Source organism: Perca flavescens, chromosome 6, assembly GCF_004354835.1.
Source record: "Perca flavescens isolate YP-PL-M2 chromosome 6, PFLA_1.0, whole genome shotgun sequence".
NCBI classification, from domain to species: domain Eukaryota; kingdom Metazoa; phylum Chordata; class Actinopteri; order Perciformes; family Percidae; genus Perca; species Perca flavescens.
In genome coordinates, this window is record NC_041336.1 from 16,995,174 (window position 1) to 17,022,484 (window position 27,311).

The 27,311-nt window shown below is 39.9% G+C and overlaps 3 protein-coding genes and 1 non-coding gene across 4 annotated transcripts; 2 read left to right on the forward strand and 2 right to left on the reverse strand.

Annotated features, from left to right (window-relative positions):
• Positions 1-521: 521 nt before the first annotated feature.
• lpcat3 (lysophosphatidylcholine acyltransferase 3) lies at positions 522-14,573 on the reverse strand. The gene is made up of 13 exons (XM_028581005.1): positions 14,438-14,573; positions 11,899-12,006; positions 10,567-10,673; positions 8,926-9,019; positions 8,533-8,570; positions 7,162-7,340; positions 6,888-6,996; positions 6,696-6,782; positions 6,209-6,372; positions 3,346-3,493; positions 2,925-3,080; positions 759-902; positions 522-654 (listed from the first exon to the last, which is right to left on the reverse strand). Exons 1-12 carry the CDS (start codon positions 14,520-14,522, stop codon positions 783-785), a joined length of 1,395 nt encoding a protein of 464 aa, XP_028436806.1. The 5' UTR covers positions 14,523-14,573; the 3' UTR covers positions 522-654; positions 759-782.
• A 4,298-nt stretch (positions 14,574-18,871) lies between these two features.
• Positions 18,872-18,928, reverse strand: LOC114558003 (U7 small nuclear RNA). Its single transcript, XR_003692888.1, has one exon. It is a non-coding gene; the product is annotated as a U7 small nuclear RNA (small nuclear RNA).
• Positions 18,929-20,304: 1,376 nt separating this feature from the next.
• tpi1b (triosephosphate isomerase 1b) lies at positions 20,305-24,335 on the forward strand. The gene is made up of 7 exons (XM_028581052.1): positions 20,305-20,509; positions 22,437-22,560; positions 22,757-22,841; positions 22,971-23,103; positions 23,260-23,345; positions 23,433-23,520; positions 23,614-24,335. The coding sequence occupies exons 1-7, from the start codon at positions 20,401-20,403 to the stop codon at positions 23,730-23,732; spliced, it is 744 nt and encodes a 247-aa protein (XP_028436853.1). The 5' UTR covers positions 20,305-20,400; the 3' UTR covers positions 23,733-24,335.
• A 996-nt stretch (positions 24,336-25,331) lies between these two features.
• LOC114557520 (zinc finger protein 296) lies at positions 25,332-26,557 on the forward strand. The gene is made up of 2 exons (XM_028581038.1): positions 25,332-25,671; positions 25,777-26,557. The coding sequence occupies exons 1-2, from the start codon at positions 25,509-25,511 to the stop codon at positions 26,409-26,411; spliced, it is 798 nt and encodes a 265-aa protein (XP_028436839.1). The 5' UTR covers positions 25,332-25,508; the 3' UTR covers positions 26,412-26,557.
• The last annotated feature ends 754 nt before the right edge of the window (positions 26,558-27,311 follow it).

Consider the following 27,311-nt stretch of genomic DNA (forward strand, 5'->3'; position numbering starts at 1 on the left):
CGGAGCCAATGACAGACTTGGAACCTGTGACTGGTGAGTGCAATTCTGTGTTGACCATTGAGCATTCAAGATCTACAAGTCCAACATTTCTTTACAAAAACAAAAGAAAACAGGAAATCGCCCCTGATTGGCTCACAATTACCCCATGTGGCACGATGGTCATTTCCTGTAAACATTTCTCCCAATTGTTTTTTATAAAAACACCCTTAAGCGTGATTTATGCTTCTGCGTAAAATCTACGCCGTGGCTACGTACGTAGGTCCGTGTCACAGACCTACGCCGGAACTTACGCCGTAGCCTGATGTGCACCTCCCGAAAAATCTAACTACACGTCGCTCGGCCATGGCTTGGTAGCGTTGCATTTCCCCCTACTCATTTCCTGGTTCTCCTTCTACATAAACATGAAATCAAGGAGAGGGTTAACTTTTCCTGCTACAGCACAAGTATAAACTTCAGGCCACATAGGCTACGGCGAAAGCTCTGCGTGGAGCCTCCGCACAACCATAAATCAAGCATTACCATTTTAAACAAAAAAATATATAGAAATTTATTTTTACATGGACATATATATATTACTAAAGGCCTTAAAATATTTTCCATTCTGCTCCTTGAAAGTCATAGTTCCCTTCAGTAGATATTTAGCCTTAGACGGACCTGGAAAGAAAAAAAAAAAAAAAAAAAAACATTTATTCACAGCTTGTCATTTGTAACATTACAACTGAAACAAAATGGCAAAACAAAGGCCTGCACTTGCTTACCATGCCGAGTCTTAGTACCAAGTTTTAATCCTGTTTTGTCTGGCTCCGTTCTTTCTTAGGCACCAGCGCCTTACGGAGGTATGGTATGATTAAAAAACCTACGAGGAAGAATACGTGACCACAGAAGTAGACTGACGAATACACCTGAAAAACAAAGGTGACAAAACAGTCGAATTAAAATCCTCATTTAAACGTCCAATGTTGTGAGGACACCTGCTCTGTCTCATCGGTCCACCTGTCACCAGTTTCCTGCCTTTGTCAATCAACTGAAAAATTGCCCGTTGACTTTTTTCCCAAGTTTAAGACTCTTGTTGCTGAGCATATCTAGTAAACTGCTTTTAAGGCCGTGTTCAGGAAGACATCAGCTGTGTGTGACAAAGTACTGCATTGTCCAATCAAATGCTTGCAAGTTAACATGCCTGGTAGATTACTTGTAACATGAACGCTGTATTTATACTGTCTGCATATGTATTCATGCATGCATGCATACATGCATGTATACATGCATGTATGTATGTATGTATGTCTACACACAGTGCAAAAGTCTTAGGCAGGAGTGAAAAAATGCTGTAAACTAAGAATGCTTTCAAAAATATAAATAATGATCTTTTTATTTTTTATCAATTTACAAAATGCAAAAGTGAGCAAACAAAACAAAAATGTAAAATCACATCAATATTTGGTGTTACTACCCTTTACCTTCAAGCCAGCATAAATACTTATAGGTACTACAAAAAGTCAGGGATTTTGTAGGATTGTAGTCAGGTTTATGATCAACCAATTATAGTATATAGGTAGTTATACTGCATCAGCAAGGACAAATATTTCAAAGCAGACTGGCGTTTCAAGATGTGCTGTTCAAGCTCTTTTGAAAAAGCAGTGGTCAGCCAAGGAAACGTAGTGCAGCAGATGAAAAACACATCAAGCTTATTTCCCTTCAAAATCAGATGTCCAGCAGTGCCATCAGCTCAGAACTGGTGGAAACCAGTGGGACCCAGGTATGCCCACCTACTGTCCAGAGAAGTCTGGCCAGAAGTGGTCTTCATGGAAGAGTTGCAGCCAAAAAGCCATACCTCCGACACTGAAACAAGGCCAAGCGACTCAATTAAGCACAAAAAAATAGGAACTGGGGTGCAGAAAAATGGCAGCAGGTGCTCTGGACCGATGAGTCAAAATTTGAAATGTTTGGATGTAGCAGAAGGCAGGTTGTTTGCCAAAGGGCTGTAGAGCGGTACAATAATGAGTGTCTGCAGGCAACAGTGAAGCATGGTGGAGGTTCCTTGCAAGTTTGAGGCTGCATTTCTGCAAATTGAGTTGGAGATTTGGTCAGGATTAACGGTGTCCTCAATGCTGAGAAATACAGGCAGATACTTATCCATCATGCAATACCATCAGGGAGGCGTATGATTGGCCCCAAATTTATTCTGCAGCAGGACAACGACCCCAAACATACAGCCAAGGTAATTAAAGAACTATCTTCAGTGTAAAGAAGAACAAGAAGTCCTGGACGTGATGGCATGGCCCCCACAGAGCCCTGATCTCAGCATCATCGAGTCTGTCTGGGATAACATGAAGAGACAGAAGGATTTGAGGAAGCCTACATCCACAGAAGATCTGTGGTTAGTTCTCCAAGATGTTTGGAATAACCTACCAGCAGAGTTCCTTCAAAAACTTTGTCCAAGTGTACCTAGAAGAATTGATGCTGTCTTGAAGGCAAAGGGTGGTCACACCAAATATTGATTTGATTTAGATTTCTCTTCTATTCATTCACTGTATTTTGTTAATTGATGAAAATAAACTATTAACACTTCTTCATTCTTAGTTTACAGCATTTTTTCATACCTGCCTAAAACTTTTGCACAGTACTGTATATACACATAAATACATTTGTTTCTTCCATTTCCCCTCCATTAAAGTTTTTTTTTCCAAATTCCAAGGGTCTAAGGATACAGGATGCCATATGCTTTACAGATTGTAGAGCCACAAGCCAAATGTGTGACTGTGTTATTGGGCTGTTTAAATAGAACTGACTTGACTTGTCATGACGAAATACAAAATTATTGCAAGTCTGACCCTCTTCCCTGTTGCCTCAAACCTGGACTATGACACCCCAAGCTTGTCAGACCCACCATATTTGTCCTATGATCTCTGAGAATTGTGCATTACCTTGAGCCATTTGTCATAGGTGAAGAGGCAGAATGGCACTAGGGGGTAGCCCATGAAGAGCCAGTGGAAAAACTGCTGGACTACATAGATGAGGGGGTAGAGTGTGCTGTTGGCCAGCTTTGTGAGCAAGGGACTGTCCCTCACGAGTGCCAGGGCCTGTCACACACAAACACATACACAGGCAGACACATATTCCATAATGGTTATAGTAATACAATAAAAATAAAAAAAATACATTAATATAATAAACTGATGCTGTTAAAAAGTAAAACAATTGGTGCAGACAAAGCTCAAAGTTATAATTAAAGAGGTAAACAACAAATGTACCACCTCCTGAAATAAATACACAGATGGATTGAGCTTCCTGCACATGCACATAATTATCTTTAGGTTACCATTGTGCCCTGTATCTGTAGTGTACCTGTCTCTCTACAGTAACGATGAAGAACTCCATGGAGAAGCACAGGATGTATCCAGAGTGAAGACCATGCCAAATAGTCAGAAAGACGAGTGTGGTCACATGAGACAGGGTCTTATTTCCCAGGAACTTCAACCGTTTGAAGACATTTCTTTAAAAAAAGAAAGACACAAGTCAGGATTGTTTATTTTTTACTTTAAATCTGGATAAGAGCAGCCAGAAAAGCTTAATACACCAGCTATCACTGCCTGCATGGTAGGCACTCACTCACCTGGAAGTTGTTGTTGCATAGCAACTGAGGTTATATTAAAACATTTCAACAACTTTACATCCTCTTCAAGGGTGCTCATCATTCAATGCAAGCCCAGACTGCGCTATAATATCATAGTGGCAGTGCACACACAATGCTTTCAATCCAGTGTTCACATACTGGTGACAAGCTGCAGTATTAGCCGTAGGGAGCCGGGTCAGACAAATAACTACATGGAGTACTACCGCTTAGAAGCCTTACTCATGGCCTTAAAGGCATCATTATGCTTCAAACAAAGTGCTGCACACACAAGTGAGATACACACATCTCTGCCTATCTTCCTCTATATTGCGGTTAGCTACTACGACCCACAAACTGTGAAGGGCAGTTTTATATGACCGATGTGGCTAGCTAGTCACCCAAAGTCTTATTTGATTGGGTAAACTTTTTCAAACGCCCCCGAGGGCAGGCTGAGTCATCAAACAATTGAAACAGTTTTACAAAAAGAGAAATGACGGGGATTTTGATGTAAAAATACTATGAAAAATACTCCGATAATGATTTTTGACATATATAACAAGAGATAAATTTACAATTAACCCAAATGTATTTTTTATTTCACTGTGTCTTTAACAGCGTCAACTCCCCATACACACACACCTTCCTCAAGTCCAAATTGTGGGGATACTTTTTGTAACTTTCTAAAACCGTAAAATCTGACAAGCGCATTTCTCTTAACGAGGCGACTAGCCAGGTGCAGATGTACAGAAAGTATGCAGGATTTTATATTCTCTCAAGCTCACACAAGTACTTTACACAATTTTGATGTGTACAACCGACACTTTGTCTTTGATTTGCGTCTTGCCGCTCTCTATGACGGCTGACTTTTCACCCCGCCTTTGAATGTGACCATTTGGAACAGCTATAATATTTCAAACAGTACTTTATACAAACAAGCTTGTTTGAAGCATACTGAACTAGGCCTGCACGATTAATCATAAACTCGCAATCTCGATTCACCCTTGCTCGCGATAAAATTTTTAAATGACTTCGATTTTCTTCTGTTTCTTCTCATTTTCTGCCTTTATTTTGATAGGACAGCTGAAGACATGAAAGGCAAGCAGTTAAAGAGTGTGCTAAGAAATCATTCTGTTTTTGATACTGTACTTAAATTGGCAATTGACAAACTCCATTTCTCTAGAGAATGAAGCTGTAGCATGTTGATTGACATGTTTTAATTATGTAAAGACATGTTCAAGGAGTTCAGATAGTTATAGGTCACTATTTTTGGTAGCCTACTGTACTCAAATGGCCAGTATGTACTTTATTTTCTTTATTCATTGAAGCCTCTATGTTTACAGGCTTGTGGTGATGCGCAATGTGCTATAGGTGCCAAAAAAAAAATAAAATCTATGTTTGGTACTGCCAATTTGTTTTGTCATGGTTCATGTGTGCAATAAACATTACACTTCGTGAGAAAAAAAAAATCGTGGCAGAGAATCGTGATATCAATTCTAAGCTTAAAAAAATAAAAATTGTGATTCATATTTTTCCCCGAATCGTGCAGGCCTATACTGAATCCTTGAAGCTTCTCCATATATTAAACATTATCTGAATTAGTCATGCCTCTCTGATTGACACTGGTTTCTTCCCTACTGTATTTTGTATGTATTTAGATGCTTAAAAAAGCATCCATGTTTATAATTCTAAAAAGGAAGAAAGCTTAAAGCTATAGTGCATAGTTTGTCGCCCCCATAAGGAATTATAAGTAATGACAACACTATCGGCGCATCCACATGATACAGCCTTCCGTGACCACGCCCCCACCCCTCCTCCACACAGTTGCTAGTAGCCAAAGAGGACATGGAGGATTAAAAAAAACATGGTCAAAGTCACAATCTTCTGAACATAGCCATACTGAGAAATACAGAGAGAGTTGTGTGGAGCTGATAGTCTTAATTAGCTTTGTATCAACTCATTTGGCAATGGCTTGAATGTAAACGGACATTCAATAATATCAAAAAGTTACGCACTAAAGCTTTAATAAACAATATCAAACTTAACCCATTTAATACTAAACTGCTTGGCATAGGTGACTATAAATATACTTTTCTTTGTGGGTCAAACAATGAGAGCATTTGAAGTATAATATCTACAAAGGGCATAAAAGCTGTTCATCAACCAGCTATACAGTGAAGTTCTATTTATTTTGGAAAGATGTCACTCTCCTCTACTCTCTGCTTCTCACGCCATAAGCCAAGTAAGCTCAGGAATCTAATGCATTCAAATGAAAAGAACCATGTAATAAACTGTATGTTCAATAAATTGCTTTGGTCACTCTTATGATGTTACATGTTCAAACGGTTTAATGCATGAGGCTGGAAAACTGAAAACTTTGAAACCCTTCTTAGGATGCCTGCTCCCTCCCTGCGAGGATTCCTCTGGTCTTTAAACAAACCGTACTCCTTTTCTGTGAAGCATTGCCACATTAGCATATCGGATTGAACGGTCATCCCCTATACTTCACTGCTATCATCGGAGTAAATATTTAACTTTGACAACCCCTGCTTTGAATACAAGCTAGAGAGCTTCACAGATTTCCGGCTTGACACTGACCTGGCAGCCCAGGCGTTTGTGTTGATGTTGAAGGAAGAGATGGTTCCTGTAAAAAGTGGCGTGGTTTCAAAGACCCACACCTTCATATTGGTACAGGCGTTCCACTGGTGCTCACCATCCACTACACCATTGTAGCCTAGTCCGGATAATATACATACACCCTCCTGTAACACAACAAAACAGTTTCATCATTTGCTCATGTACGATCACACCATGAAGCACAAGAACCTGATAAACTGGGACTGCGCCTATTCATTTGGGCTGAGCAGGGTGTGCCAAAAAAAAAATCTAATCCTGCATGTATTAATGTATGCAAAGGTATGCATGTTCATGCTCTCTCGCAGCAAGAGTTAAGCTAGGTACTGTATGTAAATACAGTTTCATATACATTAAATTAGGTTTATTAGTTTTTAGCATAAACTTAGTTTATTAGCACTTTTTTCAAACACATTTCATGCACATACTTGCAGATCAGGAGGATACTTACCGCTATAACCCAACAGCTGACATATTTATACAAGATGACTTTAGCCCAAAGCAAAATAAACACACAGCGATACCAGAAGGGCTGAGCCTGTGGAAAGGACATAGTTTCACATTTTAGACAAACTGAATCGTCTTACATTGAAGGACGTTAAGCATACACTGTGATTATTTTTGAATGTATGGTCTTTCTCACCTCATAGTCATCTGTTAAGAAGTAGCTGTCTGTGTAATAGGGACTAAATATTGCATATATCACCAGGCAGAGAAAACCCAGAGCAAACCTTTTCATAGCGGGTATAACACTGGAGGAGAAAGAAACACAATGACGATAGGAGATTGGAAGGTAATAATGTTAACTGCAGAGGGCTGTGACACTGCACAGTTGGCTTATTTTACGGAGATGTAATAAAGATAAGTCTTTCAGCTCATTTTTCTTTTCGTCGCTTATCATTTTCTTGTTCTTTTACCTGTTAGGAGGCTTTCCAGGGCAGTCGGTGAGCTCGCCTGCCACCAGCCTCTGGTAGCTGCGCAGTGTGAACTGGGGCCCCACCAGAAAGCCTCCATAGAAGTAGGAAAAGCCGCACACTTCGAGCAGAGAGGGCACCAACGGCAGGGCTGCGTTCTTCTGCTCTAAACTCAGCTGGGACTGGAGTTTAAAGATATGAGAAGAAAAAGATGATGAAAGAATAAGAGATAAATATGAAAGAGGGAGGAAGAGAGCAGAAAAGGGCAAAGATGTGATTTCAAAAGGCAAGTTGATACAGGATGTATCCAGTTACAAAAGGATTATTTTAGAAACAATCTTGACTGACCACAAACCCAATATCACTGCCCTAAATACTCATTAACTGCCATTAAACTGCAGGCTGCAACTGTGTAGTGGAGGGATATTAACCAGATATGTATGTTTTTACACAAATCAAAAGAATGAAAAGCACAGCATAAACTCATTAGAATAAAACTGAGTTTATGCTGTAGTAGTCCTGTTTTCAGTTGGTTTAGTCTCATACGGTTTAGTAGGAAGATCTGCGTCCAGCAACCCAATGATTTCATGCTTTGGCTGAGTTTTCCCGGGTTGTCCAACTGCCGTCTTCTGAGCTACAAGTTAGTATTCTTTGCATTGTAATAAAGAATTACGTATCTTGACTAACTGTTATCTAATAGGTTATGGTATCTGTTGGAGTCAAAGTAACAAAAATCTGCTCCCACACACACACACGTTGTTGTTGATTGATGGTAGTAACTATGTTTCCACGTTAGCTATTCACTTATTCTCCTCACGCCTGTCTGAAAATAAATTAAAAAAAACAAAATAGATAGATCTATCCATCTATCGAGAGAGATCTGATTTATTGACTACTTAGACAGAAAATGAATCATCAATTTTGATAGCCAATTAAGTATTTTTTCAAGCAAAAATGACAAAATTCTAAGGAATCCACTTCTTGCATGTGAAGATTTGTTGCTTTTCTTTCTTTTCTATGATAGTAAACTTATCTATATCTTGGTGGTCGGATGAAACAAACCATATGTGTGTGTGCAAATATCCCTTTTCTTATATGGTCTTTTTTTGAGGTATGGTTCTGTTTTGAGGACCCAACATTTTTTCACTCAGGTAACTGGTTTGTATTTAGTAACTGCCAGTACCATCTTCTTGCAGCATACTTGAGCACAGTGTGATCATCTACTGGTTTGTGGTGAAAACTATCAAATCATCTACCTTTCTTTCACACATGACAGAATGGAAAAAAAGAGAAAGGAAGGAAGTAACAGAGATATACAATGAGCAAAATTCTAACAAAGAACATTTCAAAAGCAAGAGAGATCAACCAACTCACTGGTTCCTTCCCGCCATCATAGTAATCAAATGACAAACCTGCAATCAGAAAATGCAACTGGTGTCAAAAACTATGTTAGGGTGACTAATGCTGTAATGATAATTCGAATGAACACTGTTAATCATGCAAAGGCCACGTCAGCAGTATCAGTGTGTTAAGTGTTCACTAGAGTAAAGGGGGGAGATTGCAACAACGACAACAGGAAGATAGGGCTGAGCATGGAAGATATATATATAGCATATATATATATATATATATATATATATATATATATATATATATATATTTTCTCCATATCGCTCAGCCCTACAGTTAAAACAGAAAACCTCTGCTTTTATGACACAACTGAGTTTGTCAAGCAGAGGAGTGCAAGGAGAGCTGTAGTCAACGCACCAACAAGTTTGAGTGTGAGGACACAATGAGGCATGGTCCACTTGATGTCATACTCCTCTGTCGCTGTGTAGTAATACCCTGCCAGCAGGTATACCTACAGGAAGAGAGAAGAGGATTAAAAAGACAAAGACATCCAATAAGCATACCTCTGTGCCAGAGGTGTCAAACTCAATTTCACTGAGGGCCACACTGGAAATGAGGATCACAATAAAGGCCAGACATGTTTAGTTTATTGACATGCTTTTTTTTAACAAAAAAAAGTCAATTAACTTTGTATTATTGCATGTCTCATATAGCTTTCTCCCATACAGTTTGGTCGACCTAAAACCCTAAAAAAGTTAGCAAAAAAGTTTCTTAGCCACCGTAGAATTTAGCAAGTCATGAAAAACAAGCATTACATTGTCTCAAAATCTGTCAAATTCTGCACGGCAGTGTCGCATAATTACAGTATGAAAAACAGTTTCCAAATTTTTTTTGGTGTGGTACACAACTAGCCGGGCCAACATTGGCTGTGAACCTAAATTGATATGCGGGCCGGATAAAAATTTGCAAGTGGCCGGATTTGGCCCCCAGGCCTTGAGTTTGACACATGTGCTCTGTGCTATCAAACATCTCCAAGCAGATGTTTATCAGACAGAGAAAGAATGAAAATAGAGATGTTCATCTGTATCGGCTCCGATACTGCCTAAAACGCTGGTATCGGTATCAGGAAGTACTGGAGTTTATGCACCGATCCGATACCACGTAATAAAGCCCTAAAGAAAATCTACGTTAAAGTAGTTTATTTATGTTCTTTTTCCGTTATAACCTACTGTCAAACTGGAGAATAAAAGAAAGTTGTACGACATTCATTGTTTGTGTTTGTTCATGTTTTACAAAGAGTTTAACCTGAGCCAGACAGACAACAAAGAAATCATATCACATCCATACGGGGATTGTAGTATACAGCTGTTATATCATATCACATCCATACAGGGATAGTAGTATACAGTTGTTAAAACATAATAAAATATAGGACCCATTGGTATCGGATCGGTACTTGGTATCGGCCGATACGCAAGTTCAGGTATCGGAATCGGGAAGCAAAAAATGGTATTGTACCATCTCTAAATGAAAATAGGAAATCGCCAAAATAAATCCCAGGAAGTGTGCTCTTAAACAAAAGGATGTCTGGCCTGGGCACAAATTCTGTGTTCACTTTATGAGTTTTTTTAACATTAATATGTGTTCCCCCAGCCTGCCTATGGTCCCCCAGTGGCTAGAAATGGTGATAGCCCAGAGCCCTGGGTATCCTGCTCTGCCTTTGAGAAAATGAAAGCTCAGATGGGTCGATCTGGAATCTTGCTCCTTATGAGGTCATAAGGAGCAAGGTTACCTCCCCGCCCAGAGAATTTGGCCCACCCATAAGAAAGAGACATCATGGCTTGCAAATGAGCAAAGTGGCAGTGGGTCAAGGCCACAGCAAGACAATTAAAAGGAAATCACAGAATGTAGATGCAGAAATCAGACAAACTGGCAGGCAGTACCTCAGCCACTGCAGTAAAAGTCTGACAGTGGACAAAAGGGAGCTAATACTATACGGTAAGCCTGGACGCATGGAAAAGCGGAGAGGAAAGAAAACGAAAGACCGGGACACCTCACCATTTGAAAGGTAAAGCTGCTCAGGACAGTTGTTACCGTCCTTCCCATGAGCCTCAGCATCAGGAATTGGACAAGAATGCATACTGCGGAGTGATAGATCTGAGAGCCTGGGAAAGAGACGGACAGGGGGGGGTGAGTGCAGTCAAGTGTGACCTGTAGGACTGGACATGACAACAGCATTTTTTCCTCCACAGTTCAGATGGAGAAAGAACAACGAGGCAAATCCATGATAAATATATATATATATACACACACTTTTCAAAAAGGAGGGTTGGAAGGAAAAGTATTCCACAAGGAGAAAGATAAAGTAACAGACCTGCTGTAAAATCCAAGTGCGGCCACAACAGAATAAAGAAAAGACAAAGATCGATGTTAGCAGTTAGTGTTTAATCCAGCATGCCACTCTCATCCTATCTGGGGGAGCACTTCTACCATTGCTGTCATTTTGGCAATTTAGAAATGCGATTATTTCTTGAGTAACAATTTTGATAATTTATGTAATTTTCAGGCAAAACTGCCAACATTTCAGTGGCTCGTTTTCTTAGTCTTTTATGGTGGGAAATTGACTTAGGGCTGCAACTAATGCTTATTTTCATTATCAATTAAGCTAGACGATAACTGGCGGATTAATCTATCAATCATTTTGTCTATGAAATGAAATCTAATCAAACTGGACCAAAGATTCTCCATATTAATTAACAATGAAAATAATAGTTACTTGGAGCCCTCAATGAACTCTATGGGCTGTATACTAAGCTACATATTGGAAAATAGTCTGGACCACATGCATAAAGACAATATTTGAATTTAGAGTTGTCAAACCCGCTGCTGTAGTCAGTTAAAGAGCACCACGTTTATTTCCTCATCAACCCAGAAATGACTCAACAATAGTGAATGATTAAACTACATGAAAAAAAACATCCCTAAGCCATTATGTTCCAAACTAAACAGCAAACGTGCTTCGTGTTTATGGGTTTCTTCTGGAAGTTACATTTAATGTTATTCAAAGATTCATTTACATTTTTATATAAAGTTACATTAAAAAAATAAAAAAGGTACCCTGTGGAGTTTTTGATTGCTAGTTATGCCCTGGAGCAGTTTTTTTTTATTAGTCTCGTGCAAACAAAGGAGAAACGCAGCAATGCACCAGCAAAAACAAACAATATGGATTTAAACAATGCAGAATTAAAAAGGTTTAAAAAAAAAAATTTAAACATGGCTTTTGTGTGCGTACAGGAAAACTCAACATGCATATCTTAAACTCAAGAAATAGGAACTTGCCAAAAGAATATTTATAATAATAGAAAAACTGAGGCTCCCTCTTTATCTCACCAAAGTTGAATGCTGCTAGAGCCAGTCCAGAGAACGCGTGGAACAAGTGTATAACTGTGGCAGGCTGGTAGAACAAGAACCGGCGGTACACCAGAGCACAGGGATACCCTGCATGAGAGAGAAGAAAAACTAGTAATGGAGCTACAGTATGGCTACAGTACAGCTTTCATAGTGCCAAGTGAGCCATTGACAACCCGTGATATCAACAACACTGACCTTTTGGTAAAAGCACATGGCACACACACACACACACAAACACACACACACCCACATTGTACATTGTACCATTGGTACAAGTGTGTGGTGTGTGTTGCTGCAAATCTGGCATCTAAATTAGAAGGATAACTGCCTAGAGTAAGACTATGGAAAGGACAAACCCTCACCATTATGGTAAAAATTATTTCCATAGAGTTCAACCAGTTTAGTAGGACTTGTTCACATTTTTGACTCAGTCATGTAATTATTGATTATGTAAATGTAAACACCTTACACATTTTTTTTTACAAACAATTAATTGAGAGTGTAAACATGATATATGGTATAATATATATAATATAACTGAGGGGCCAAACATCCCACCATTTGAAATAACTCTTTTTGATTGGATGACCAAGTCCCTGCACCTTTGTCCTTCCTGGGAAGAGATAGCAGCTATAATTAGTGGATATCAAGGCACATCAGCAGCTTAGATGCTGCTTAATATAAAAAGGTGCTTAATTTTATGTAAAGTAACATTAGTAAAGTTTCCATCTGCTTCCACTGGGTTACTTTAAAAGCGATGTTCTATATTTTTCTCATCGCCAAAAAAATCTCATTAAAAAAGGCCAAAACCAACAATGAATTAATCTTACTAACAGGTATTGTTGGTGTAGCCAAAGCCTGATATACTGTAGCTCATTCCTCTTTGCCATAGACCCCTGTTGTTGTGCAAACCCACCGCTGCACTGGGTGACATGTTCCTTCACGATGATCAAAAGAGGCACTGTGGTTTATTTTGAGTTAACCCCACATGCACGACTGGGATGCCATAAATATTCACTGGTTATGTATTACTATTTAGCTGAAAATGCACTACTTGCTCCTGCTTGAGTTAAGTTTTCTTGCAATGTTGTTTTAGGAGTCACATTTTTAAAAAGGAATGAAAGTTTATTTTTCTATTACATTTAAAAGAAGCAGAGTGTCACAGACAGAGTCTGAGAAGTCTTGAGAGAGATTATTTTTTCAAATGGGGTTTGTGGACATTAGAGAAATATAGAAAACGCCAGTCTTATCCTATGAAAACTTCTGCAATCTAATAAATCAAGTAAGGAGCAACTGTAGGGCATTAATCATCTAAGTAACTTATGCAGTATTGCAAGCCACAACGCTTGGTGACGCTTTGGTCAGCAGTGGGCTGACCAAAGCCTAAATCACATCAGCCTATGTATAGCTGAGGAAACGCTTACAAAACCTCCTGTTATTTCAGGTTCCACTGCTGTAGTGCAATACAGTTACTTTATGGCTACAATATTATGCAAGACACATTAAGCAACCCTGGGACAAGGAGCATGCAACAGGCTAACTGAATGGTTTTCAGGCATTAGCCAACCAAAGTCTGATCTGAATGGCCACGTTCAGTTCAGTCTATTGTATTGTTGGTGTGAGGTGACAGAGAAAAACAGACACGTCCATGTGTCAGACCAAAGTTCAGAGAGGACAGCACAGAGGACGCCCTCCCCCACCCTATCCCCACACACACACACACACACACACACACACACACACACACACACACACACACACACACACACACACACACACACCTGACAGCAGTGCTACATGTTACAAGTTACAATAATACAGCAGATCCTAAATTAAAGCAAACTCCCATAAAAAAAAAAATTGTAGCCTTGTTCAAACATATTCAAGTTCCCCAGGGTCTGTCTCCCCTCTACTCAACTGAGTGGAAAAATTGAGGGTTAGGGGACATATTAGGTCAGCCACTTTATGCTCATTCTCTTTTGTCAAAGCATGTCCCTCCCCCTCCAACAACATTGGGACTATTATTTTCACCAGTCTCATTCAATTATGCTAATCCAACAATCAATGTTATTTGTTTTACTGTCCTGCCAACTTGACCTAATTGTCTAGTTTGTTAGCTAGTCCAACAGTTAGGAAATTAAAGGAGGGGAGATTCCGCAGTTGACAATATTTGACACGACACCAAACTAGTCAGTTAACACCATTGGCGAACATGTTTTGGAGGAACCAGAGTCCTAACGTTTTAGGGTGTGTGCCATTTATTCAAAACCCTTCTGGAAATATATAATCAAGTAGGTTCGGGGAAGCCCGTGAGGGGCTTTTAGGAAAATGGTTTAGCTAGCTTACACAGTAACAGACCAATACAACTGGTTTGCAGCCTGACTGAGCTTTATGTTAGCATTGAGTGTGACAGTTAACGTTACACAGAGCAGTTCTGAACTGAAACCTGTCACCGGGATGGATGCCATTTCGGATAGCTACCAGAACAACCCGTATTGATTCGTGAGGCGCAACTCACCGATTAAAATAGATAAAATGAGTCGAACCGCTGGCTCCGGGGAACCTAAGGACTCCGACAGATTCTCCAGCAAGGGAGCCGCCATCTTTCTTGTGGGCGGAAACGTCTCTTCGCGACGGTTCAGTGAACTCTACTGACTCACGGCAGACACACGCGCACACACTCCGCTTTTAAAGACCCTTCGCGGTTCAACCTCCTTCAAAGTTAAGCAATGTGATTATCCTCCTACTTCTCCGCCCCTCATGCCTATCGTTACCACACTTGTATTCGTTTACAGTACGTCGCTAAAGATTGGATTTATGCAGTGGTGTAGTCGTATTAGTAGTATTAGTATGTATACTGTACTCACTGTATATATAGCGATAAATATATGGGCCATAATCTGCATTTTGGGAAGGGGGGGGAGGTCATATCATAGTGGGGGCTCTGGGTGTCCTCCCCCAGGGAAGTTTTGAGCGTCAACAACTTCATTTTCTGCATTTGGATACACTTGATATATGTTGAATGTCATCTGTGTTCTTTTTCTTCGCATAGGCTAAATAAAGGTAAGCCTATGCGAAGAAAAAGAACACATGACATTCAACATATATCAAAAATATAATGGAAAGTATGTTGTTGCGTGTCATTAAACATTTTAAGTGGGTATACGGAAATCCTGGAGCTTTCTTTGGTGGGTATATTGCGTATGCGTATCACGTAGACTACACCACTGGATTTATGGGCTGACACATGAGGCTATCAGCACACACACCGAATGATTTTTGCAGCACACCATAGAGAACGATGATAGTGTGTGAAGATTAACACTCTATACGTGACATAATAGTATCATGGTGCCCCCTTGTGACGACACGCTGGAAAAACATTAATTAACCTTTGTGTTGTCTTCTCAAAATTGTAAATGAACTTTTTTCGGCTCATTTTTCCAACGTTTTTTGACGCTTTTTGAAACATTTTTGTCACTTTTTCGACGCATTTTTAAATACATGGTCAATAAACATAATTTAAATGACATAATAACTATATTTTTTGTTTAAAAAAAACAGAAATTGTGGATTATTTTGAATGATAGTTAAGATCAGAGGATGTTGAGTGGATCACAGTTTATTTCAAATACTATAAAATTGAAGAAAGAAAACCCACCCACAATTCAATGAAAGTAATCATTCATTTTACCTGCCAAGAATATTACATGGCTTCCACACAATTTACATGCAGGCATTCATGTTAGTTTGGGGCAATTTGGTTCCAAGAAATTCATAATTCTGATATAAAAATGGATGAAATTTGACCCGAGGACAACACAAGGGTTAAAGATTCATTTCACATGTTTTAATACACATACAAATACTTTTTATAGTTTACTAGTCTGTGTCTGATATGGTTTACCACAAAAAAAGTTACATAGGTAAACATGACTAAAATTAAAACTATTCTCACCTTAATATACCAATATCTTTTCATTTCAGAAAGTTTAACCACTAAACAAACACAAGATATCTCCCACTTCCCTGAAAAGTCAATTCAGTGAGTGTATGTGCACTGGAGGTTTCAGTTAATTAAATCTTGTATTCTGCTATCTCATCTTTAACCTTCAACTCATACATGGACTACCTGGGGAACCCGAGAATAAACTACTGTAAGAAATAACCATTGTAGCAAAATGTTAACTTATTTCTTCTCTAAACATTGTTCTCCCCTTTCACTTTTCTATTGTCAATTAACCTTTTTATTACTTACTTTTACATGTACAGTGGGGGAAATAAGTATTTGACCCCTTGCTGATTTTGCAGGTTTGCCCACTTACAAAGAATGCAAAAATCTACAATTTTAATCATATGTACATTCTAACAGTGAAAGACAGAATCCCAAAGAAAATTCCAGAAAATCACATCATATGAATTTATTAAAATTGATAACCATCTGATGAGGAAAAACAAGTATTTGACCCCCTGGACAAACAGCATGTTAATATTTTGTAGAAAAGCCATTATTGGCCAGCACAGATGTCAAACGGTTTTTATAGTTGGTGACAAGGTTTGTGCACATTTCGCAGGGATGTTGGCCCACCTCCCTGCAGACAGCCTCCAAATCATTCAGGTTCCGAGGTTGTCGCCTGGCAACTCAATTTTAAGCTCCCTCCAAAGATTTTCAATCGGATTCAGGTCTGGAGACTGGATAGGCCACTCCAGAACCTTGATGTGCTTCTTCTTCAGCCACTCTTTTGTTGCTTTGGCGGTGTGCTTAGGGTCGTTGTCGTGCTGAAACACCCATCCTCGACCCATCTTCAGTTCTCTCACTGAGGGAAGGAGATGTCGGTCCAGAATTCCACGATACATGGCCCCGTCCATCCTCCCCCTCAATACGATGGAGTTGTCCCGTCCCCTTGGCTGAAAAGCACCCCAAAGCATGATGTTGCCACCACCATGCTTGACGGTGGGGATGGTGTTCTTTGGGTTGTACTCTGTGTTCTTTGCCCTCCAAACACGACGAGTTGAGTTGAGGCCAAAAAGTTCTATTTTGGTCTCATCTGACCACATCACCTTCTTCCAGGCCTCTTCTGAGTCGTCCAAGTGGTGAATGGCGAACTTCATGCGGGCCTGTACATGTTTCTTCTTGAGCAGGGGGACCTTGCGTTCGCTGCAGGATTTCAATCCATGACGGCGTAGTGTGTTACCAACCGTTTCTTTTGTAACTGTGGTCCCAGCTGCCTTCAGTTGATTCATCAGTTCCCCCTTGTGGTTTTGGGATGATTCCTCACCGTTCGCATGATCAGGGACACCCCACGAGGCAAGATCTTATGTGGAGGCCCAGACCGAGGGAGGTTGGCGGTGGTGTGGTGCTTCTTCCATTTCCTGATAACTGCACCGACAGTTGATCTTTTCTCTCAAGTTGCTTTCCGATTCTCTTGTAGCCCATCCCAGCCTTGTGCAGATCAACAATCTTGTCCCTGATGTCCGAGAAAGCTCTTTGGTCTTGCCCATGGTGGTGATGTTGGATGCTGGTTGTTTGGGTGTTGACAGGTGTCTTTTATACAGGTAACGAGGTGAGGCAGGTGTATTTGATGTAGATAATTGGTTCGGATTGGGGCTGTGTCTTAAAGAAAGACTAACTGGCTTGTAGGAGCCAGAATACTTGCTGTTTGTCCAGGGGGTCAAATACTTGTTTTTCCTCATCAGATGGTTATCAATTTTAATAAATTCATATGATGTGATTTTCTGGAATTTTCTTTGGGATTCTGTCTTTCACTGTTAGAATGTACATATGATTACAATTGTAGATTTTTGCATTCTTTGTAAGTGGGCAAACCTGTAAAATCAGCAAGGGGTCAAATACTTATTTCCCCCACTGTATGTGCAGATATGTATGTGTGCATGGTATGTACATTATATGTTTATATATATGTATGTGAGTGTGTATGTATGTGGACATAAATATATCCTTTTTTTGTGTGTGTGTTTGCTTTGAGCATTACTGCGCCATGGGGTGGGGTTTGGGTGGGCATAGGAAACTGTGCTAACTGCAGAAGGAACTTTCATCTGGGATGTCATGTGAAATGCAATAAACAAATACAATACACATTTTCCATAGGCTCAGTCTGCCACTTTTTAAAAAACAATTTCAGTGCTGTTCCATGGTATAAAATGTTTGGATAGTCACATATATATGGATAGATTTATATATGTGTGTATATATATAAACATGCATATCTTATCTTATGTTAACTTCATATATATCTTTGTGGATGTACATAGACATACATACACATATAATAAAATAAAAGAGTATATAAATAAAATAAATAATACATGGAAATTACATGGAAATTCTTTGTAAACCAACTGTGTAGGGGAATTGTTTTCATTTTAAGCTTTTTGATTTGACATTTATCAATAGTACTGAAATGCATTTTTAACAGTTCTTAAATAACGGTTTGCCAGCTGACCATTTAGTTTTAGGAATAACATATCATCTATGTCTGTATTATAATGAAAATTTAGACTTGAAATAGTTATAACCTACTTTACTTAAGCCCTTCCCTATACTACTGTCGACTACTTCGGACATATTGTTGGCTACTCTTTACTCCATTACATTTTTTTGACTGCTATAGTTGGTAGTTATTTTGCAGATAAAGATTTTACATACAAAGCATACTATCAATTTATAAATTACGATACATTATGGATTTAACTAACTACCCTTCAGGGTAAAGTAAATTAAATAAGTCTCCCCTCCACCACAACAACAACAACATGCCACTCACCTGGTAAATTGCTCTTCCTCCTGAATCAATATACTGATTAGAACGACTCTTCAGTCATTACTACGTCTTGTGTTAAGATCAACAAAATACAACACTGAAGCCTGGATGCTTTTGTGTGTGGTAAACATAGAATTTAGTTAATCAAGTATTTCTTTTTCACAACATATGGGGGCTTCTCTCACGAGAAACCTTCTAGACAAATATCTAAAGAGCATTAGTTTCCTAACAGCTACACTGCAGACTGGCAGTAGTTGTACACCAAGTGCATACTCCACTGTGATGGTGTCATGTTGAAGCCACTTAACAAAACGAACAAATAACAACAATAACAACACAAATAGAGTTTAGTCTATGTTTATGACTAACATCACATTAACATGTTCAAGATTCAACTTTATGCGTGTAAGAACGCTATTTTTTTTACCGCAGTGCAAATTGGGTATGCAAGACTGGGCTGAAACTCCTCCAATCGGAAGCACGTTGGGGGGTGGGACCTTTCTTGCCTCAGCCAACCAAACGGTGGATCTTCATTTCTTTTGCCTTTCAGCCTAACAATACATCAATGAAACATCAGTTTTATGTGTATTTTGCAACATGTTTCTAGGCTGTGTTGGAAGACCCATTCAGATCCTTTACTGAAGTAAAAGTAGAAATACCATGATCTAAAATACTTCATCACAAGTATTCAAAATGTTACTAAAGTACATAAGTATTATGATCAAAATGTACTAAAAATATCAAAAGTAAAAGATGTCAATATGCAGAATGGCTTCTCTCGCAGTGATTATTGTAGAATATTATACTACTTTGAATTGTATCACTAACATACATGTAAGAGCTGTTTAATGTTGTATAATTTATAGCCAAGTGTAGATACTTTGTATACTTCTGGGTAGTAAAGTATTGCATATAATATGCTTTTTTGAATGTATAAAAATAACTAGTTACTAAAAGTGTCAAATAAATGTAGTGGAATCAAAAGTACAATATTTCCCTCTGAAATGTAGTGTAGCCTAATATAATTATAACGTAGCATAAAATGAATATATTCAAGTGAAGTACAAGTATGTCAAAATTGTACATTACTTGAGTAAAAGTACTTAAATTACATTCCATCACAGGCATTTGGTGTATATAGCTAGGCTAAAGGTTGCCAACAACATTTACTTTGTATGCTATTGCTATTGTATCATTGTTTACCACACAACGGATGATATGCACAATGCGCCATGATATGATAGACCCATAAACTGTATAATATTATAATACAGTCTATGATAAGAACCCATATAGTACGTTTTTGCGTCTGGACCATACGATGACTGAATTTGTATAGTCCATGGGACCATAGGACCCCCTGTAACAGATTAATCCATGTGTGGGAACCATAGATTGTGTAATATTCATTTTTAATATACAGTCTATGGTGGGAACGCTTTACACACAGCATTTGAACGCAGCATGACATATTTCTCTTCCCCTTCCTCAAATTGGGAGATGCGTTGACGGCATGGGTGATGGGCGTGCCGTCATAAACCAATGAAGTTGACAGAGAGGAGGGGTTAACTTTTCCATGTTCATAAATACTCTGAGCTACTCTCTCACGTCCGTTCTCTTATCCCAGAGAAGGTAGCTACCGGTGGACTGTCGGAACCGTTTTAACCCTCAGCAAACGTCCCCTTAAAAACCCGCAATCATGAGCAGGAAATTCTTCGTAGGTGGAAACTGGAAGTTGAACGGCGACAAGAAAAGCCTGGGGGAGCTAATACAGACCCTGAACGGAGCCAAGGTGGACCCCAATGTCGGTATGTGTGTTTTGGCCATAGACAGTATATAAGGTTTTGACAACCGTTACAACAATCTCCTTTAAAACATGTACAATTGTTACCACTTGTTTTCTAATTATCATGGACCCAATTTCAGTTAGCTTAACTTCGTTTGTGTGTCGTTTCCTCATTTTATGTCACAGCTGAACGAAGAGTCAAAATGGCTCGGTCATTCATTAAATCAATGACACCATCATAGATATACACCATAAACATCACAGACTTCCATCTCCTTCATCTAATCCCCTCATAAACTAATATTCAGTGTTAGCTCTGTAGTTTCCCGTTTTTAACCAAGCGTACGCTTAGCCCCACGCGGATGGACGCTCGGATGGGATTTTCAGTAATGTCGGTGGTGGTGGGTGTGCGTTTGCAGCGGCACGTAGTCCAGCAGCCGATCTGCCTCTGCTCTGCTGTGAGAGTGCACGGTGCATTGAAGTGAGGCTGCTCGTTAATGATGTCGCTCATCTTTCATCAGCAAACAGAGGAATACAGTAGTCTATTGTAAGCTTCCCTCGCCGTTACTTGCTGAGGAGTTGTTGGACAGTTAAGTATTAAACAACTCAGACCAGAAGGCCACAGAAAACAATCCGTAGTTCGTTTGTGTCGTCTACGATTTTTACCAGCATGACCTGAAAGCAGCAGCAGCAGCAGCAGCAGTAGACATTTGCCCTGTTGCTGTCCGCTTCCTGCAGGCTGCCTGCTGCATGCTACTCTGTTGGAAGTGAACACAAGCAGGGAGACGTTGAATGTGTCTAGGCCTGATTCCGCTGTCACCAAGCCAGTTGTGCTCCTCCTCCTAAGTTGGTGTTATGCAACTGTAATGGTGTGTACTGTAGACAGCCACTGTCACTGTTCTGACTACCAGAGTTCAGATAACCTTGGACCCTGTTCTATTAATCAATCCACCCCCTTACACCACCAGAGTGTAATTCAAGCAGACCTTTTCTCACTGGTCTCTCTGCTTTAAAGTCAAAGTTCAGCTGTTTCCTCCCCAGACTGATTTTCTTCCCATGTTGGATATTTAAACTCTGGTTCTTTTAGTTGACCCTTTTGAACTCCGTCCCATGACTTTTCTCTGACCTCTGCAGAATGCGGCCACGTAAGCGACCTTTAGGAGGCTGAACTCAGACCTTTAATGCAGAGATGCCTGACCGTGGCCGTGGAGAAATGACCTTTACTAAACCAGTGATAACAGGTTTAATATAGACTCTGGTAACCCCAAGATATAGTTACAGGCTGTACTGCTGTTGAATCATGTTTGCACATGAGGGCAGACTATTTGTGTTTCTGTTTGGTTCAATATGTATCCGTTTTAAAAAGTTGCACAGTAGATAGTTTCATAATACAATATGTCAGTATGTATCTGGTTGAACGGACAAATCTGGTGTTTGTTTTTAATTTAAGTGCTGCTGCAACAAGCCTTACTGATGTGAAGAAGTCTTTAACAGCACAGTCCTTTTTTTGTTTTTAATTTTGGTGGTGGTTGACCCTTTTTGTTTGCATTTGCCTTTTTTAAACCTCATATTTGAAAAGACTGCTCTGAATTTGTCTCTTTAATCCCCATGCTGTTTCAATACTGTGGGAAGAAGTGCATATGTAGTCTTGTACTTGGCAGCAGATGTGGGGAGAGATGTCTAGTGGTTATACAGGGTGCCCTTTAACTGACTTAACTGTGTTCAAGCCCATATTTTGGCACACTGACACTGAAGTGTATTTAAGCAAGGCCTGGAATCCCCTTCTCTTTTCTATGAGTAGTTAATATCTTTTAACATCCCTGGAACAATCTGGAAATTGGTCTTAGTTTTTATGAAATTGGTCTTTGGTTTTATGAGGAACTTTTAAGTCCTGATACATGGACTACATAAACCCCATGTATTGATTTTATTTTCCTCTCTGTTTATAGAGGTGGTGTGCGGTGCTCCTTCAATCTACCTGGACTTTGTCAGGTCCAAGCTGGATGCTAAGTTTGGCGTTGCTGCTCAGAACTGCTACAAAGTTGCCAAGGGTGCCTTCACTGGGGAGATCAGGTACGTCATGTGTCCATCAGAGGAAAATAACCAGGCTTTGAGCTAATCAAAATGGATAGATAACCTCATCATAAACTTCATTCAAATTGCCATGGGTTATGTGCTTAAATCGCAAATATAGAATATTGTTTTAAAAACTATTTAAATGGAGAAGATTTTATTATTTTGTGTTAATTGTATAATTATCTGTGTTTAGCCCTGCGATGATAAAGGACTGCGGAGTGAACTGGGTTATTCTGGGACACTCTGAGAGGCGCCACGTCTTTGGAGAGAGTGATGAGGTAATTCTTTTACTTTGCTCCTGCTTTATCGTTGTCTGTAATGATGCTAAGTGCTAAATGGGAAGAATTGCATGCTTTTCCATGAGTAGGATGCACACAAAAAACACACCATGCTTGTGTGTGTTTTAGCTCATTGGTCAGAAGACCGCCCACGCTCTGGAGAGTGGTCTCGGTGTCATCGCCTGCATCGGCGAGAAGCTGGACGAGAGAGAGGGCGGCATCACCGAGAAGGTCGTCTTTGCTCAAACTAAGTTCATCGCAGGTAAACGTTCCGTGACGATCTCACCCTAGAGTTTTATATGCACAGGAAAGTCTAAATGCTGTAGCGCACATTCCAGGGAAGGTTTATGCAAGCTAGAGTGTGGTGGAAATTGAGAAAAGTTGCGAAATTCAATCTTATCACACGTCTCTTTCACAGACAATGTAAAGGACTGGAGCAAGGTTGTGCTTGCTTATGAGCCTGTATGGGCCATTGGCACCGGCAAGACTGCTTCCCCACAGCAGGTAAATATACATAACCACTGAAAATGATTACTGCAATCTCTTCCCATAAGTCGTAATAATGTGTCTGTTTCCTGTATGATATCTCAGGCTCAGGAAGTTCACGAGAAACTGAGGCAGTGGCTGAAGACCAACGTGTCTGAGGCTGTAGCCAACTCTGTGAGGATCATCTACGGAGGTCAGTCGGTGTGCCGAGATGGTGCTTATCTTTGTATTTTCATTTTGATTTCCCCACATTAACCTCTTCTCATAATTCTGTTCTTCATCTCAGGCTCTGTGACTGGTGCTACCTGCAAAGAGCTTGGCTCCCAGAAGGATGTCGACGGTTTCCTCGTCGGCGGAGCCTCCCTTAAGCCAGAGTTTGTCGAAATCATCAACGCCAAGGTATAAAAACCCGGGCAACTGCAATGTGACCACGTCCAGATCAGAGACCAGCTCCGTTCAGACGATCCAGTTCCATCACCCCCTCACCCTCAGCACTTAGTCCTCTTCCCCTTTTTTATTTAAAAGTATTTGTGTAATGATGTCATTCCCTCCTTTTTTTTTTTTTTTTTTTTTTTTTGTTGGCATATTTGTCATGAAGAAAAGGGACAGGTTGACACATGCACTGTACCGCACTGAAAAGAGTTCTGTGTGCATAATAACTTTACACCAAGTGCTCAAGCTAGAAATACTTGACAATTATTAAACCTTGAGGTGGACGGCCAGTCCTCGCCTTTACTTTGAAAAGTTTACCAACTTTTTCTTTTGGGTGAACCGTGTCACAGCTTTTTGTCAATTGGATGTATTTGTCCCTTAATATCGATGTCTCTTTTTGTATAATTATGATGGTTCGTGGCTTTTACCTCCCTGTAGACGTGCATGATCCGCTCTCTCATTGTCTCTTTGCCAAGAGGGAAGCATCCATTACATATTAATCATATTGTGTCATGGCTGATGGTTAGAAGGGTAGGAAGGCTGTAAAGAAACACAATAAACGGTTTAGAGACTCTATATGTGTGTTGTCTTGTTTTTTTTTTTTTTACTTTTTCTTGATTGAGTTTATCTCTTGAACTTCCATAGTGGTGATGGTGCAGTGGATATGAAACATGCCTTTGGTGTGGGAGACCTGGGTTCAATTCCCACTGTGATATATCAACCGATGTGTCCCTGAGCAAGACCCTTAACCCCTAGTTCCTCCAGAGGTGTGCAACATGTATGTGTAAAAATAGTGCCCTATTTTATAGGGATACCTACTTGTGCTTCTATAATACCAAGAGGTTTCATAACCTGCTGTCTTCATATACAGACGATGGGAATCCCAGTGGTATTCTCAGGATGGCGGGGAAAGAGTATCTCATTGCAGAAGTGACCTCCCTTCTGAGACAATGCCATGCAGAGAAGCATTACACTGCTATTTTTATCACAGACACACAGCAGTGAAAGACTCATGTATTGGGGGATGAAATTGTAGCTTTGCCAACTTACAAACCGAAACTAATGTTCATTAGTGTAAAATAAAGCACACTAAGCATTTTGGTCCCCACATCTTGTATTTGTTTCAACAAGGCTTTACTTCCCCCATCAGGTCTCTTAGGTCTAAATAGTGCTCTCGGATTTTAGCCTGGTTGTTGTTTAACTAACTTCCAGCACTACAGTATATTTCTCACTCCCTGATTCACACAACACATTCATTGTACTGGACAACTGCTGCACTGACTGCAGAAACTGTCTTGGAGCTCAGGTTGAGGTCAACCTCTCAAACACAATCACAATCTTCATGTCTATCTTAAGCAAACACTTAGTTTTGACCAAATATTTGCCGATGCCAGTGTCTTTGTCTTCTTCTATAATCTCAGTGTTGAAACCGCCACAGGACTGAACCACCGCCGATGACCACAATAATAAATAAGTACAACTTTTATCAGGTTTAAAACGTTATATATTTTATTTGAGTCAAATGTTTTAGATCACAGGGTGTTAGTTTTATTTTGTCCACCCCATCTCCAGCCTGGTGTGTTTGCACCCCGGTCCAGCAGGGGGCGGTAGTGTCTCACATTGAACACTTCGAGTGGCTCAGTCTCATGTCCGTGTTTACAGGCGAAGCGTGACGTTCAGGGACTCGCCAAAAAACGTCACCTAGTGCAGCTGAAAACTACATTTTTTTTGTATTTATAAACATCCAAAATGCAGTCACTGAAAGCGTTTCTCATTGAGAGACTGACAGCAGCCGCGGAGGAGATATTTGGAGCTGTTGAAAAGACAATCGCCGAGTACAAAGAGGAGGTTTCTCGTTCAAAAGATTTAGAAATCAGCCGTCTCAGGATGCAGCTGAAGCTTCTCAAGTCAGGTTGGTTTGAATGGAAGCTGAGTGCATCCAAACCTATAATGCAGCCTTGCGTTATTTTGTAGATACATTGCGTGATTGTGGTGTTATCATTTGTCTTTTACCTAGAGCCTCGGTTGGATATGTGCCAAGGAGCCCAGCTGCAGCAGCTCACCCATCATCACCACCACCATCCTCCTCCTCTTCCTCAGCAGCAGCAGCATCAGTCAGTCCCTGCAGTGGAGCCTCTTAAGTCCCAGCACTGTGAGGAGGATGGGGGCAGCAGCATGGAGCAGGAGGAGCCCTCACAGGTGAAGAAGGAGCAGCAGCTGAAGAGCCACAGGGATTTCTGGATGGGTCACGATACAGAGCAGCTCGAAAGCCTTGATTCAGACATCAAAGACTTAATCTTGTCTCCTTCCAGCCTTAAAAGCAGCCTGCAGGACCCCACTTTGCCCTTCCACCCCTACCACAACAACCACGGCGAGGAGAGCAAAGACAAAGGCTACTGCTGCTCTGTTTGTGAAAAGCGTTTCAGTAACTGCTCCCACCTCGCAGCTCATATTAGGACACACACAGGAGAGAGGCCTTACATATGTGAACTATGCAGAAAGGCTTTCATCACAACGAGCGCTCTGAACAGACACCAGACGATCCACACTGAAGGGAAACACTTTGTCTGTAATTATTGTAGTAAATCCTTCAAATGGATGGAGTCTCTTGGCAGGCACATACGAAGTGTGCATAAGAGAGAGAATATATGACTCATTGAAAATACACTAATGTCCAATAGATTATTCATGTTGTTGCTGTGTAGTCATCTATGATATAAGTATAAAACACCCAAACAAAGAATGTAGTGTCTTTTTTTCTATGTTTACTCGTAAATGATGTTGTACATGGACCTCATTTAGCCTTGTAAGACAGTAAATGATGTGCAAATGAATTGTACAAATTCACAGACATATCTTTTTATAAATACATTATGGTAAATGTATTCTTACAAAATAAATATGTAAATACTCTTTGTTTGGTATTGTTTAAAGTATTCTGCTTTCTGCTGCAGGAACATAAGATAAGGGGAAGTTGCACAGTATTCCAGTAGGTGGCAGTAATGGCATTTCATTCACAATTTCACATCAATCTACAGTATCTGGCAGTGTTCAGACTCCAGTGTCTAATGTACTGAGTATGTACTTCTTTTCTGGGAACTGTACCCTCAGTCAGTAGCCTTCTTACAGTCAAACTATTCATTCAGAGACTACCCCTTATTCCCAGTGGTGGAAAGCAACTAAGTACATTTAAAATGTTGAGGTACTTGTACTTAACTTGAGTGTTTCCATTTTCTGCTACTTTAGACTTCTACTCCACTACATTTATGTGAAAGCTATAGTTAGTTACTATTTACTTTACATATTCACATTATTAACACTAACTAAATATAATCAACAAACAATTGATAATGTATTGTTATATATTAAGTTACCCTGCAGTTTTTAAAGTAGTTAAAACTAGCTCCACCTTAACCAGCTGCAATAATAAAGTGATGCTTACAAATTAATTATAATTCCAAAATATAATAAATATATTATTCTGCTTTGGTTTCAGGGTCTTGGTGTTGTGCATGCTGGCTCACCGTCATGGCTCAAGCCATTGGTAATGTT

Excerpts from the sequence above, each read along its gene's own strand:
- tpi1b (XM_028581052.1), top strand. The coding sequence starts at position 20,401 with ATGAGCAGGAAATTCTTCGTAGGTGGAAACTGGAAGTTGAACGGCGAC. Across the intron at positions 23,104-23,259 it reads TCAAACTAAGTTCATCGCAG|ACAATGTAAAGGACTGGAGC; the intron begins GTAAACGTTCCG and ends TCTCTTTCACAG. Across the intron at positions 23,521-23,613 it reads TGTGAGGATCATCTACGGAG|GCTCTGTGACTGGTGCTACC; the intron begins GTCAGTCGGTGT and ends TCTTCATCTCAG.
- lpcat3 (XM_028581005.1), bottom strand. The coding sequence starts at position 14,522 with ATGGCGGCTCCCTTGCTGGAGAATCTGTCGGAGTCCTTAGGTTCCCCG. Across the intron at positions 12,007-14,437 it reads CATTTTATCTATTTTAATCG|GGTATCCCTGTGCTCTGGTG; the intron begins GTGAGTTGCGCC and ends TCTCTCATGCAG. Across the intron at positions 903-2,924 it reads CCTATGACAAATGGCTCAAG|GTGTATTCGTCAGTCTACTT; the intron begins GTAATGCACAAT and ends TTTGTTTTTCAG.
- LOC114557520 (XM_028581038.1), top strand. The coding sequence starts at position 25,509 with ATGCAGTCACTGAAAGCGTTTCTCATTGAGAGACTGACAGCAGCCGCG. Across the intron at positions 25,672-25,776 it reads GCTGAAGCTTCTCAAGTCAG|AGCCTCGGTTGGATATGTGC; the intron begins GTTGGTTTGAAT and ends TCTTTTACCTAG.